At 38.4% G+C, this 15,427-nt stretch overlaps 3 protein-coding genes across 3 annotated transcripts in view; 2 read left to right on the forward strand and 1 right to left on the reverse strand.

The window, feature by feature from the left end:
* Window positions 1–484, forward strand: part of SMU1 (transducin family protein / WD-40 repeat family protein) — a 31,416-nt gene extending 30,932 nt beyond the window's left edge. The window contains exon 16 of the mRNA XM_039030360.2: window positions 125–484. Coding sequence (XP_038886288.2) covers window positions 125–223 — 99 coding nt within the window. The 3' untranslated portion in view covers window positions 224–484. The remainder of the gene's footprint in view (window positions 1–124) is intronic.
* Window positions 485–2,790: 2,306 nt separating this feature from the next.
* Window positions 2,791–4,664, forward strand: LOC120075200 (GDSL esterase/lipase At1g71691-like). The gene is made up of 4 exons (XM_039028403.2): window positions 2,791–3,334; window positions 3,479–3,600; window positions 3,693–3,932; window positions 4,029–4,664. The coding sequence occupies exons 1-4, from the start codon at window positions 3,037–3,039 to the stop codon at window positions 4,497–4,499; spliced, it is 1,131 nt and encodes a 376-aa protein (XP_038884331.2). The 5' UTR covers window positions 2,791–3,036; the 3' UTR covers window positions 4,500–4,664.
* A 125-nt stretch (window positions 4,665–4,789) lies between these two features.
* Window positions 4,790–6,279, reverse strand: LOC120075201 (glucuronoxylan 4-O-methyltransferase 3-like). The gene has a single exon (XM_039028404.2). The coding sequence runs from the start codon at window positions 5,859–5,861 to the stop codon at window positions 4,983–4,985; it is 879 nt and encodes a 292-aa protein (XP_038884332.1). The 5' UTR covers window positions 5,862–6,279; the 3' UTR covers window positions 4,790–4,982.
* Window positions 6,280–15,427: the final 9,148 nt, after the last annotated feature.

A 15,427-nucleotide genomic window follows, 5' to 3' on the forward strand; every position in this document is an offset into this window, starting at 1 on the left:
TCTATTAGTGACATACTTATATCATATATTGTTAGTCGACATAATTTATCACTAGATTATTTTAGCTCGAAAGAAGCTGAGGAAAAAGTAATGATACCAAATTCTTTTAATTTGTTTCTGCCAGGTTCATGAGAAGGACGTGATAGGTGTGAGTCATCATCCTCATAGAAATCTCGTTGCTACTTATAGTGAAGACAGCACAATGAAGTTATGGAAGCCTTGACTCTTTTAATTATGCTAATATTTTAAGTGTAAAACTCAACACTTTTTAAGTTATAATTGTATTCATTTACCTCATTTGCAACTTGGTTTTCTCGATGGCATTTTGGCATTATTTTAAATGATGATAATCCATGTATGGAATCTTGTGACGGTGTTGCCTGAGCATGCCCATCTGTGTAGAGTATAAGGATAAAGTGGTAATTCGATTTGTTAAGAGTAGACAACTGCACTCCACTATTCCAAAGGAGTGCATTATTTTGAACTTTGAAGTATAACCTTTGAACCTTTAGATCAAAAGGTTGTCATATTGTGGCTAAGCACTGGGTGAGGTCTCTATCTAAAAGCTAGAAATTGGAATGAGAACCAACCAGTAGTCAGCGATGGAGTCCTAAGTTATGTGAAGTACTTGGCTACCATAAGAAAAGGAAACCGAGGTCTTTTATTCTTATACAATTGTGCACTTTCTCTAAATTTAGACATATTAGTAGGAACTGCAAAATGTTTCCTTTATGGGGCTAGGAATGAATACTTGGTATGCGTGTATATGAGTGATCAACAGAACAATTGTTACTGGTTAAAGTTAGTATACCTAACAAGCCCGTCAGGGTTGGATGCTTTTTTTTATTTTATATTTATCCTTCTTCAATTTGACAGACCTCTGTATTCTGATGTCCTTGTCGATGTTGCGTAGTACTTTCCCACGATTCGTCTACTTGGTTCTTAACTTTTCTTTCTGTTTGCTAAATGTTATGTAATCAACGAAACTGTGGAAAGAAAATATCGAAATTTGGATATGGGCCAGACCCAGTATGCCGTAGGCAAAGTTGAAAATTTATCAGAAGTTGGATGAATGGATAGCCTGGCATTCACGATGCTGATGGTTTGAAAAATTCAATCAACCCAATGGGTAGGGTTCAGTGCAAATGAATGGTAAGTTTTTGGCTGGGTTGGCTTATAAGTTCATTTAATGTTGGTTTTGGGTTGAACTAAACCAGTCTAAAGTCGCAATTTATTATTATTATTTTTTTTTAAAAAAAAAAGAGAATCATTTACCTCAAGTACTATCCATCCATCATGGCACTGAAATCATCAAATAAGCATGTATGCTCATTTATGAGATCCAGCTTCTCAACTTACGGAATACACATGATAGTTCTGATCCACCCCAAAATATATAAGACAGAAAAATGGCTAAACTCGAACTCGGATCTAATGATGCCAGAAAATTCCTTCTTCTACGTCTACCGGAAATAGTACCCACCTTCTCTATTCAATTAGTGGCACTGTTACCATATTTTTATTTATGTAATTTTTTACGTGACTCCACCTTGGTTTTAAGTCGAAGACTTTTTTTTGGTCAAGCAACAATTCTTCCTCATCTTTAATTTATATTCTTTCTTTTTTTTTTTTACTATTATCTCATTTTTTTTGCTTGTTTAATTCTCTCCCTTAATTGATTTTTAACTCTTCACATTCTCTCTCTTTTTTAACTTTTTTTTTCAACACAATTCTACACTCCCTCATTTTTTCGCTCATTTTCCATCGTTTGTACTCTTTCCTCTCAATTTTCAATATAATTTTACGCTCTCATCCTTGTTTGAAGGTTTGCATTAGAGGTGGTCATTCAAACTGCAAAAATCAAATCGTTTCTAAAAACCGAACTGAATCGAACCGAAAATTTAGTGAAACCAAAAAAATTCAGTTCGATCCGGTTTGAAGAAATTTTGAAACTGAATTAATTTAGTTCGGTTTGGGTTCAATTTCAAAAACCGAATTTGAGACCAAACTAAACCGTTTTTAACTAATATATATTTATATATTTACGTATTAAAAAAAAAGTAAAATCAAATTTAAAACTGAACTGTTTTTAATTTAAAGAACAAAATCGGATTTAAAATCAAACTAAAACGAACCGTTTTTAATTAAAAAAGTATAACATAGATTTTTTAAAAATACCAAAATTGAATTTGAAATCCAGGCGGTTTGTTTCGATTCGGTTTGAACCAATAAATCGGTTCGGTTTGATTTCACATATTAGGGAAAAAAAATCAATTTGCTTCGGTTTGACCACCAAAACAAACCGAATCAAACCGTTTTCACCCTAGTTTGCATTCCAACTATGTTCATCTTCATTTTTATTTTTCTTTTTCATTCTTTCTTTGTTTTTCTGTTCATTGTAATAACATTTTTTTTAAAAAAATCTCGAATGAAGAAATATAAGGATCCATTCACCTCTTCCAAACAAATAAACCATTAAGTATGTTATGTTTTAAGTTTTATTTTATTTTATTTTGTATTATTTTTATTTTTGTCATTTTGAGTGGCATTATTATAATTAGTATGAAAAAAATTCCATATTACCTTAGTACTAATCGTTAATAACATCACTAATTTTATATGGTCGAGAAAAATGGAAGTTTTTTTTTTTTTTTTTTTTTTTTTTTTTTTTTTTTATGTTGTTTTTATACCCTTTGACAATTAGACATATTCTTGTATGCCATGCATAGAGGAAGCCGCCTGTTTTTCCTAGTGATAATAAAGTAGATGGGATCCCCCATGAGTGAGTTTGTTTTTATTTCAGAACAAAAGGGAATTGGGATGGTTGGGAATCGGAGATGTTGGTATTGCTGCTTCATTTACTGCATTGCAAGAGAACAGATGAATCCATTTACTACCTTCCCAACTACCACCTTCAATTCACCCCTCCTATTAAAACCACTCTCCTTCACACTCACTTGATCGCCACTATATCAAGCAATTCCCTCCTTATTCTCTTTCCTTATTTAGCTTTTTCTCATACAAAGTAGAAGGGTGATGGGTAATCTTAAGGTTCACGGTGTGGCGGTTGTTATGGGAATGGTGTTGTTGTTTGGTGCAAGTCTTGGGCAATTTCAAGGAGGTGGAAACGGTCCCTTCACACGCGGCAATGGGGCCGGGAGAAGGGCGGAGATGGTTCCGGCCATGTTCATATTCGGAGACTCTCTCATTGACAATGGAAATAACAACAATCTTCCCTCTTTCGCCAAGGCCAACTATTTCCCTTACGGCATTGATTTCAACGGCGGCCCAACTGGCCGCTTCTCCAATGGCTACACCATGGTCGATGAAATAGGTATGCCACTTGCCAGCCCCCATCATATGTGTATTCCATTTTTCAACCTATACGCATGCATGTGAATATATATGTGTGTGTGTGTGTGTGTACATATGTTTTTGACAATATTGTTGTTATTCATTGCATTGCATGTACATGTAGCGGAGCTGCTTGGACTCCCATTAGTTCCTGCCTTCTCTCAAGTTTCTGGAGCCCAATCTCTGCATGGAGTCAACTACGCATCCGCTGCTGCAGGCATTCTTGACGTTACCGGAAGGAACTTTGTAAGTATCCACTCATCTTGTAATTAGTTGAGACTTCACTGTATGGAACATTACACTGGTAGATAATGTAGTATACATTGGGATTTCATCAGGTGAGTCGCATACCTTTCAATCAACAAATCAGAAACTTCGAGAACACGCTAGATCAGCTTAGTAACAATCTAGGGGCGGCGAACGTGGGACAATCCATCGGACGGTGCATATTCTTTGTGGGAATGGGGAGCAACGACTATCTTAACAACTATCTTATGCCCAATTACCCCACTCGAAATCAATATAATGCTCAACAGTACGCGGATTTGTTGGTCAGCCAGTACACGCAGCAGCTCACTGTCAGTATCAGTAACTCCATTTGCAATCCTCATTTAACATCGCATTCAATCTACACGTAAATAATGAATGGCTTTTATTACTTTTTTAATGGGCAGAGGTTGTACAATCTGGGAGGGAGAAGGTTTGTGATAGCAGGGTTGGGGCTGATGGGGTGCATTCCAAGCATCTTGGCACAGAGCCCATCGGGAAGCTGCTCAGAAGAAGTGAACCAACTTGTTCGACCTTTCAATGTGAATGTTAAGAGCATGATAAACCAGCTGAATGCCAACCTTCCAGGAGCAAGATTTAGTTACATCGACATAGAACGCATGTTCCAGGACCTGCTTGTCAACTCTAGATTTTATGGGTTAAGTGTATTGAACAGAGGTTGCTGTGGAGTTGGGAGGAACAGAGGCCAAATCACATGCCTCCCTTTCCAAACGCCTTGTACCAATCGGGATCAGTATATCTTTTGGGATGCATTCCATCCCACCGAAGCAGTAAACATTCTCATGGCCAGGAAGGCTTTTAATGGCGACCAATCTGTTATTGCCCCTTTCAACATCCAGCAGCTGGCCACTCTTTGAACCAACCGCCCCTACAATTTTCATTTGCATCCTTACAAGTTTTGTTATGTCTTCCCTTCCCATGTAATGCAATGCAAAGAATTTACTCAATGTTTTTCATGCATAGCGATCCAACTGTCGTGGCTTTCCACAAAAATGAATCTACTATCAACCCATTTCAATACACGTACAAACAAAAATTATTATTTTTCACTCGAAAATTTTCTAATATTAAATCACTAAGCTTAAAAAAATTAAAAAGAAAAAATTTGATGGATTAGGGTTAATTTAGTAATATCATTGTTCGGCCATTTGAAAATTTGTAGAATGTATATAAAGTGAAAATCAATATTAATTGTGGAGGAACAAATGTGGTTGGAGTTTGAGCATAATGTGGCATGTTCTAATACAAAAAAGGTGGGGGTTGATTTTGTATGTAATAATAAAATAAAAATATATGTATAAGAAGAAGAAGAAGAATGGTGATCTGAAAGAAAGGGGGGTCTAGGGGCAAAAAGGTGTGTCCGGGCGAGGCCTATGGCTGGGAATGGTGAAGTGTCTAATCCTGCCCTCTTGTTTGCGGAGATATCCCTGACACAGAAAAGCCATAGAGAAACTGTCCTCAACTACTCTGTCCACATCATGAACGAACACATCGGTCTCACCCTCCCGTCTGTTCCTAGCCATGAGTCCAGCCGTGTAGATGGCACTCATCCTTCCAGGCGCCTCATTGAAGTAGCCTGTTGGAGCATCCACCATAATCAAATCCCATTCCATTTCATAAATCTCGCTAGGAAACCCTTTGAGCGCAAGCTGACACTCGCTAAATCTGGGGTCTCCCACACTCTTGCACTCTTCTTCCATTCCCATCTTCATCAGCTCATCCGCTTGATGGACCTTGGTGTCGTACTGCACGTGATATGCTTCCAAGTTGGGCAGCCGCTCCTGTATTTGCTCGATCCAGGCCTTGTCTTCTTCCAGGAAAACCGTGCGCCCTCCGTGGTTGAGAGCCGTCCACATGAGGCTGTCATGCCCCAATCCGAACACCAAGAAGTTGCAGGGTGACTTTGCTTCCAGGATTGTGGCGGACACAGAGATCTCCTTGAGGGTTTGCTGGGGGGTTACGTTGGTGGTTGCGTAATGGATGAGAGCGTTGGCCACAGAAGCCGGGGTTTTTGTGCAAATGGAAGTCGTGGGAGGAGATGGGCATTCGGGTTCTTCTGTCAAGTTGGATAAATGGGTTTGTGTAGCAGGCGGTGGACTATTCTGGGAAGATTGAAAACCAGATCTGATTACTAAGAGGAGGAAGGAAAGAAACAGGAAGAGAAGAAGAATGAGCTTAAGGTTAATGGAGAGTGGGGGTCTGCTGGACCTCATGCTCATTGTTTCCAAGTTTCAAATTCTGATCAAAGGGCAGCAGAGATACGGGACATTTATGAGTATGACAACACAAATTTGCAGTGAAAGGATTTATAGAAGTAGAGTTGAAGCAAAGAAGAGTTGTACTATTTTGATGTTGACGAGGTGGTTAGGCGGCTGTTGGGCCTGACTGGAAAATTTACAACAGTTGGTGGACGTGGACCTGCTCTGCTTGACATTTTTTTACTCAATCTTTGTTTATGGGGAGCTTACGCCAAAATGGTTATAATGGAATGAAACTGAAATCATTTTATTCGTATTGGGGGACTAGAAGACGGATAGTTGTTAATTTTTATATAAACGTGGTGTGGTTGGGGAGATTTGGTGAGAACAATAATGCGTTTTCTGTTGTTGCTTAATAATAAATCAATGATCCATACAAAGCATTGTTTTGCTTTCCATCTGCCACTCGCTCTTGGAGTTGTAAATCACATTCCTGCTCTGCCTTTTTATTTCTTTTCCAAATGGACCAAATGATCATCTACGATCAAATGACACAACTGCCTCATTTTAGAGGTTTAAAATGAAATTACCCCACTTTTATTAATGTAATGAGTCATGATCACGTAAAGTTTCGTTATTGTCCTTTCTTTCTTGACATTTTTTTTCCTACTTTCTTCTATTACGTGATTGATTGGTCTCTCTCTTCCTTTTTCTTCTTCACATTCGTCTTCTTCTTCTCTCCTATCGCGTCTTTTTATTCTTCTTCGACACAACGAGCCCACATGAGTAGCTCCGACGCAACTAACTTCAGGCAGAGCAAGACCATGTAGAGCAGGCGAGAAAGTGAGACATCAAGAGAACGGATAGCGATTTGTGAGGAAGGAGAGTCATGTGAGAGAGGAAAGAGATGGAACGAGAGAGCGGGAGACCATTCCGCGTGTGTGAGAGTTTCGTTTTAGTAATTTCATCGGTAGCATGGATAAAAAAACCTCATTTAAAAAAAAAACATGTTAAATCTCATTTTTTTTCTATCAATTTGAGTAATCCATACAAAAACTCCATGATCTATTGAATTAAAGTATGTTGATAGACATGTATTAGAAGAACTACCTAAACAAAAAGATGTAGGCTTAAATAATTGAAAAACAAATATTTAAATGGCAAGATAATAATATTCAATAATTTTTTTTAGAGTTAATCAATTAGTCATTTTGTATGAGCCTAGTTCAATTAACATAAACTTGTATTATGACATTATGAAACTTCAAGACATGAGGTTTAATTTTCTTACCCATATATTATTTTAAAAATATGTAAAAAGAATGATACCACTTTTAAGTCGAGCCTAAAAAATAAAATAATATTTGAAACTTTATCTTGTTTACTAAATTTGTAATGTTTATTTTTAATTCCAAACTAGAGGTTTTATTAATTTAGGAGTGAACAAAGGTAGATGGGAGGATTAATCTCTAAAATTTCAAATGATTTTTGTAAAAAACGAAAATTTCATTACGCCATGCAAGATAATAATACTTTTTGAAAAAGGAAATTTCAATTTTCATTTTTTTAAGGTATTATTACCGATTTATTTATAAATTATTCAAAATATCATTATACTTCCGAAACTATCTAAAAAAAGGCAGTTTTCAAATAAGAAAAAATAACCAAATGTCAACACATATTAGTCTATTGTTGTCTATCGCTACCTATCGTAGATAGACTATGATATTTTGCTATTAATTGTAAATATTTTTAATACTTTTGTCATTTAAAATAACTTTTTCTACAAAAATTCAGGTAATTAGATTAAAAAAAATGAAAATTTGTTTTAAATGAAAAAATGGGTGAAAATATTTTTAAAAATTAATGGTTTTGTTACAACGCCAGTTTATATATATATATATATATATATATATATATATATAAAAAATAAAGTTGAGGGGGAGTTCGAGCCCTCCTAGGTACATACTAAATCCGTCCTTGTCTATAGTGATAGACATGCAGTGATAGATATTAATATATATCTATCAGTGTATATCGCAATGAAATTTTACAATATTTGTAAATAAGTTGAATATTTATCTGTACTTGAAAACAAGCCTACGAAAAGATATGTATTTAACAGATTTCTATGAAATAATTTATTAAAAAAACTATCATAGGACTATTTATAAAGATTTTATCAAATGATAAGAACTAATTTTTGAATAAAATTATATGAACTAAATTGTTAACTTTTACCAGACCAGGAATAGATTTACATTTAACCACAATTAAAATATTATTTTTATTGCAAAAATTTAAGGGGAAATGTGGGTCGATGACCTAAAATCAGGGCCCATAATGCCAAGTGACTTTTTTTTTTTTTAAAAAAAATGTCAATTGATTCTCTGCTGACGTCATCATGATATGATATTACAAGAATTACCCCTCATGGTATTGGTCTCGTTCTCGTTGTCTCTCTTCCATCATGATGTGATTGTTTGTTAGTGAACGAATGATTTGACAATTTTCACGAAATCATCTATCTAAAATCTCAAATCATTAACACGCTAAACATGTAATAGTGAATTCTTTAAAATCTGAACTTCATTTGAACTGTGATTTTGTTGAACGAAGATTTATTGACGAGGTTTTCTATAATGGAGTTTTTCATAACCAAACGGAGTTCTTAGGACAGGTTTTTCATAACATAACAGACTTTCCTAAAACCTGATTTCATTGGTATTGGAACGTGATCTCAAAAGAGGTATGTAAATAGCATAATGAAAAGAGTGTGAGTGAGTGAGATCATTACTAAGGGTTTAGGGTTTTGAGAGAAAGAGCAAGAGAGAGCAACAACAATAAAGCTCGAGAGAGAGTGAGAGCGATCATCACCATGGTTTTAGGGTTTTGAGAGAAAGATCGAGAGAGAGCAACAGTGAGAAAGCGAGAGAGAGAGAGAGCACGAGAGTGAGAGAACGTGATAACAAGAGAGTGTGAGAGAGAGAGAGAGTAAGAGAGAGTGATAATGAGAGAGATCCATGTGTATTAGACGATATTCATCTGCGACAAAAAAGTGTCTACTAATTCGATATGGAGGTGATTGGTGTTGGAAATTCCCTAAATCTCGTAGGGTCCTATAGTTTGTAATTGTATTGTACAAACTTTTTATTTATGTAATAAAATATGTGATGTTTTATTTCAAAATTAGTTGCATTAACCACAAACCAATAAACTAACATCCAATGTTATCTTGTATCTTAAACATATATGTAAAGACATACGAGTGGATCATATTTAGGTGATAACCTAAATGGTCTGTAGTAGATAGATAAGACTGGATACCTCATCCTGGTGATACTACGAATATGACCTGCTTTATAGATGTTACAATTGTTGTAAAGTGCTTCAAATGGTCTGATCCTGATTATTCTTGTGGAGACATGTGAGCGGGGATATTCTATACAAAGAAGTTTGTATAAGAATAGATCATGAAATGTTTAGTCTCATTATATAAAGTTGTTCATAATAGAGACTTACATTTCACCAGGATGACCATAGGTAATATGACCTGAATCCTGAGTGAGTTGTGAACTTCTGCCCATGAGGGCGGTCCTTTGATTTGTATGATGAGAGTGGCCAGATTACCGACTCAATAAGCCTACCATTTTGGGGATTCGTCTGATTGAGGAGCTGGGAACACAACTACATAAGAGAGAATTCACTCATTCCCAAATGTCAGGGCAAATAGATAAATTGCTCCCTTAAGGGTTGATTTTGGGTCTTGAATAATGTGGCGCTGCACCCTCTTCTGGCCCAAGAGGAATTTGGTCATAGGTGGACCATGATTTATTGTTCATTAGAGGGATCGGTGGTACTTAAAGAGTTAGATGTAAACAGGTGGTTCAGCTGTACTTACGAGCAATTTGTGAAGGGTCATAATACTATTGATTGGTTATATCCAATGGACAAAAATATATTTTTAGTGCGCAGAGTGAAGCTGTCGGTCTTTTGTAGAGTGCCCGATAGTTAACGGATGGTGAATAATTTAGTTAAACAGTTTAATTAATATTCACATACTGTTGGAGCTTCAAGCTATAGGTCCATGAAGACCCCTCGGTAGCTTAACGGGAATTAATGAAGATCAGTTTTTGGATTAAATTGAATTGTTCTAATTACATATGATATAATTGTAAACCCGTACTCCATTTTTCTTACATAAGTGAGTAACAAGCGTGTTAAGTAAAATTATGAAAGGAGGTAAAGAAAGTAAGCGGATGGAGGAAGAACATTCTAAGTGTTAGAAATACTTAGTCAAGGGTGAGTTTTAATATAACAAGTAAAAATTGGCTACGTATGAAAGCAAAGTGTAGGTATGCGTTGATGGAGAAGTGTGGACGCATGGGATTGCGTGTATAGCAACCAAGGCTTGTAGAGGTTAAGTGTTGAAGGCAAGGGTAAACTATGCGTTGGTACTAAGGATGAACGCATGGGTTGAAAGGCATAATGCGTTGATAAGGCTTGCAAAAGCCTCAAGTGTGTGCGAGCAAAGGCATTGGACGATCGTGTAGCAGATGAGCAGCACTATACGATTGGGTATGTGATCGTCTAGTAAGTGAACAACACTACACGATGAGGTAGGCGATCGTGTAGGCGAACGCTGGGCGATCGTGTAGTAATTGCGCGGAGGTAAACAATGCTCACAGTAGCTAAGCGATAGGCTATGCACGAGATCGTTGAGAGCGAGATCAGCAAGATTGTTTGCTAAACGATTGAGCTAGACGATAGGTGCTGGGCACTAGACGATACGAAAGATCTCGCTAAACGATAGCATTAAGCGATAGGGCGTTGTCACTGCACGATCGACATCAGCACTAGACGATGAGCTGCACAACAAGTGCTAGACAATAGACGTTGAATGCTAGACGATAGACACTGGGCACTAGACGATAGGCGTTGGGCGTTAGATGATGGAGTATGCGATGCACGCTAAATTTATATTATGAGGAGAAGGCCTAACATGGGTTATGAAGGAAAGGAAGGAAAAATAAATTAATTAAAGAAACTGACTAATGAGAATTGGCCGGAAGCACTAAGTGCTGGATGAGATGGCAGTTTAACCCTTGAACAGGGGAGGCGGAAGGAAGTATAAAAGGGAGAGGAATTTCAGAAGCTCGGTTTTGGAAAATGACTTGAGCAAATTAAATGAGATTAGTGTTGTTCGAAAGCTGGGAGAATCTAGTTTTTGAGGTTGTTTTGCTGGAGAAAGATCTCACACGAAGAATAGCAAAAAGGGAAGAATTTGTAGAAGAGGCAGATTCTTAGATTAATCAAGGCCTGAAGTGAAGATTAAAATTTTTAGGACAAACTACAAGGAATTTTCTGGTGATATTTTAAGGATAAGAAATTAACTCAATTCTAAACAAGTTTCTAGAAGGAAGTTTCTTAAAAAAAGTTTTGAATTTTGAGTTATGAATTTTTGAAGTTAGAATAGGGAATCAGTGCGTAAGTAGGCAGCTGCTTGAGAAGATTAAGCAGGCAGCTCACGAAAGTGAGTAAGAGCGAGCGAGAGATCATAAATTGAGCGAGAGCAAGTGAGAGATAAGAAAATGAGCGAGAGTGAGCGAGAGATAAGAAAATGAGCGAGAGCGAGAGTGAGTTAAGGAAGAGGAGGATCTCGCTAAGGATGCAAATCTCGCTGAAAAGTTACAAATCTCGCTAATAAGGGTGATCTCGCTCATAATGATCATCTTACTAGTAATTCTACTTTGTTGGTGAAAGTTTCATCAGTAAGTGAGCTACCTGAAGCTTTTTGCTGAGAATTCTAAGGAATTTAACCAGGGATTATGTCCTTTCAGGCCAAGAAGAGCTAAGAGAGGCATATAAACCTTTTAAGATCTCCGACGAGCTGTGAGTGACTAATGTTTCTAAATGATAAAGTTTATGCTTTGCAAAGTTATTCTCATGTTAAGTTTTATGTGATTGCAAGTAACTTATTTCTATGATTGAAAGCATGACCAAAGCATGATGTTTACTAATGTATGAGTTTTCCAAGTATGTTTTCCATGTCTAACGCATGCTAATGGTTTTTACAAGCTAGTTCAACATGTTTTAAGCCAACTTATTTTACAAAGTATGAAGCATGCATTAGGATTATAGCTAAGGTTGAATGAGCTAACCGTCTTGTGGCACATCGACGCATGCCCCATGCGTTCGTCTGGTTGCGCTCATCGTTCCACTCATGCACCCATCTCGTGGCACATCAACGCATGCCCCATGCATTCATCTGGTTGCACCCCTCGTTCAGCTCATGCGCCCATCTTATGGCAAATCAATGCATGCCCCATGCGTTCGTCTGGTTGCGCCCATAAACTCCAACGCAACCTTGCGCTTACGGCTTCAATATGCGTTGCATAGTCTAATGCTTCCCAGCGCGTCCTTGCGCCAATTCAACCTCCAACGCATGCGCTCAACATCATCGTCAAGCCCTTAAAGCTACTTGCTTGTTCAACCCAAGCAGCTACCTGCGTGCTTAAGATTCCAGATTTAACCTACAATTTTAATAACTAATTTTCCAGGCCTTTTCTCAAGAAATTTCCTTCTACAACCATTTTCTAAAATGTTTTAACAAGCTTAACTTAAAATTTCAGTTCAGAATTCCTCGTGATTGTGTCGAAATCATCAAATTATCAAGACTGGCCCAACTTACCCGAGAATTCGACCTCCAGCCGGATTCTTCATACTCCAACTCGATTCCGCTAGAATCTCCCTCCGACATTTCAACCTCAGCAACTAGACATACTTAGGGTTCGAATGGCTCTCAAATTACTTCATTTGCACTAGCAAACTTTTCCCCACCTCTTCTTGAAATCGAGCTTCTCTTTTAAACTAACAGCTGTATGTTCTCCTTTTAACATCAAGCTGCCATCTCATCCTTAAAGGATAATATCAAACCTGAGTATGACAGCTGGCTTAACTGATCAATCATCAAGATGATCTTTCCCTCTTGGTTACCGACGCAAGGGTCAGCTCTCTAGCCAATGCTTGCAACCACATGGTCGCATACCTCCTCAATGCATCGCCCAACCTGGCTAACGCATAGCTTACTTAGAGGCTATTGCATCCCTCCTTTGGTCACATACTTCTAAGCCAACGTATGTCCTCGCCCACACATAGTTGTCTTATCATATCAACCATGCGTTAAGTCTTAGTAACGCAAGATGTTTCACCATGCGTCCACCATGGTTTGTCTCATCGCCTCACTCGTCGTCTAGTACTACTGCCGTATAGCACCATGGCATAACGTTGCCGCATAGTACTATGGCATAGTGTTTCCGCATAGCACCATCGCATATGTTGCCGCATAGCACCATCGCATAGTGTTGCCGCATAGCACCATTGCATAGCGTTGCCGCACACTTTGCTACCTCTCAAGATATAGGCTATCGCATGCCTTACCAACGCATCATGCCTTTCAACTCATGCGTTCATCCTTAGTACCAACGCATAGTTTATCCTTGCCTTCAACACTTAGCCTCTACAAGCCTTGGTTGCTACACATGCAACCTCATGCTCCACACTTTTCCATCAACACATGGCTACACTTTGCTTCCATACTTAGCCAATTTTTACTTGTTATATTATCTAAAACTCACCCGACTAAGTATTTCTAATACTTAGAATTTTCTTCCTTCATCTTCCTACTTTCTTTACCTCCTTTCATAATTTTACGTAACATGCTTGTTACTCATTTTTGTAGGAAAAATAGAGTATGGGGTTAACTTACGTACTACGCCTCCATAGTGGAGTCGGCGATGCACCCCTGCTTAGTGCTTCGCCACACTACAACTCCTCCGTTAAGAGTAAAGACTGACCCTGATGCGGACTTGCGACAGTTCTTATCAGTCTGAAAGTCAAAATCCGTGTATCCTGTAAGGATCAAATCCCTCGAACCATACACGAGCATGTAGTCCCTCGTTCTCCGAAGATACTTAAGGATGTTCTTTACCGTGGTCCAGTGACTCTGGCCTGGGTTAGACTGATACCTACTGACTATGCTCACAACGTAGCTAATGTCTAGACGAGTACAGAGCATCGCGTACATTAAACTACCAACGGTAGACGTATATGGGACCCCTCTCATCTCATTAACCTCTTAACGCGTCTTAGGACACATTTCCTTAGACAAAGTGACTTCATGCCTGAACGGCAGTAGGCCTCTCTTGGAGTCCTACATCGAGTACTTGAGCAACATCTTGTCAATGTACGATGCTTGAGACAGTGCTAGCACTTTGTTCTTACGATCCTGAAAGATCTGTATACCTAAAACAAACTGAGCCTCTCCCAAATCTTTCATTTGGAGTTGGGTCGCTAGCCAGTTCTTAACTGCAGTCAGTAGACCTACATCATTCTCAATGAGTGGAATATCGTCTACATACAACACTAAAAAGACTACTGAAGCATTGATGATCTTTTTGTAGACACAAAGTTCATCAACGTTTTAGTCAAAGCCATACAACTTGATCGTAGTATCAAACCGTATGTTCCAAGATCGAGACACCTGTTTTAGTCCATAAATGGACTGATTCAGTTTGCAAACCTTTTGCTCTTGACCTTGGGTTATGAATCCCTCGGGCTGCACCATATAAATGGTCTCCTCAAGATTGCCATTTAGAAAGGCTGTCTTGACATCCATTTGCCAGATCTCATAATTATAATAAGCTGCAATGGATAGGAGGATGCAGATCGACTTTAACATGGCAACAGGGGAGAAAGTCTCCTCATAGTCGACTCCCTCTACCTGAGTATAACCCTTTGCCATAAGTCAAGCCTTGAAGGTCTTTACCTTCCCATCAACACCTTGTTTGCGCTTGTAGATCCATTTACAACCTATAGGGCGAACCCCATCAGGCTGATCTACGAGATCCCATACTGAGTTGAAGTACATCGACTCCATCTCGAGATCCATGGCCTTGACCCATTCATCCCGGTCAACATCCTCCATTGCTTTCTTATAAGATAACGAATCTTCAACGTCGCCATTTGCTACCATAGCAAGGATTTCCATGAAACCCAGATAGCGAACGGGTGGGTTCGCAACCCTCCCACTATGTCGAGGTTCCCTCAACTCTTGAGGTGGAACCGATCTACTGGATGAACTCCCATCAACAACTCTTGTTGATGTGGCAGGCTCTTCAACAACTCTTGTTGAAGTTTCAGTAGTTTCATTGGAAAGATCATGCAACACGACTTTGCTTCGTAGACTGTAATCCCTCATATGATCCTCCTCCAGGAAAGTAGCATTTGTTGAAACAAACACCCTATTTTCCGTTGGATCATAAAAATAACTCCCTCGTGTACCTTTAGGGTAGCCTACAAAGAGGCACAATCTCGATCGTAGTTCCAACTATTTGGGATTAGCCTCAAGCATATGTGTAGGGCAACCCCAAATGCGGAAGTGACGTAAACTAGCTTTACGCCCATTCCACAACTCTAGAGGTGTTCTTGCAACACTCTTGGAGGGAACACGTTGAGTATGTACACTGTAGTCTCCACTGTGAAACCCTAAAACAAGTCCGGTAAGGAAACGTAACTCATCATCGAGC

The sequence above is a fragment of the Benincasa hispida genome, chromosome 4, assembly GCF_027475165.1.
Source record: "Benincasa hispida cultivar pf3 chromosome 4, pf3_genome.v1.1, whole genome shotgun sequence".
NCBI classification, from domain to species: Eukaryota; Viridiplantae; Streptophyta; class Magnoliopsida; order Cucurbitales; family Cucurbitaceae; genus Benincasa; species Benincasa hispida.

Coding starts and splice junctions, on each gene's coding strand:
- LOC120075200 (XM_039028403.2), top strand. CDS start 3,037: ATGGGTAATCTTAAGGTTCACGGTGTGGCGGTTGTTATGGGAATGGTG. Junction 3,335..3,478: donor CACCATGGTCGATGAAATAG/GTATGCCACTTG, acceptor ATGTACATGTAG/CGGAGCTGCTTGGACTCCCA. Junction 3,933..4,028: donor AGTACACGCAGCAGCTCACT/GTCAGTATCAGT, acceptor TTTAATGGGCAG/AGGTTGTACAATCTGGGAGG.
- LOC120075201 (XM_039028404.2), bottom strand. CDS start 5,861: ATGAGCATGAGGTCCAGCAGACCCCCACTCTCCATTAACCTTAAGCTC.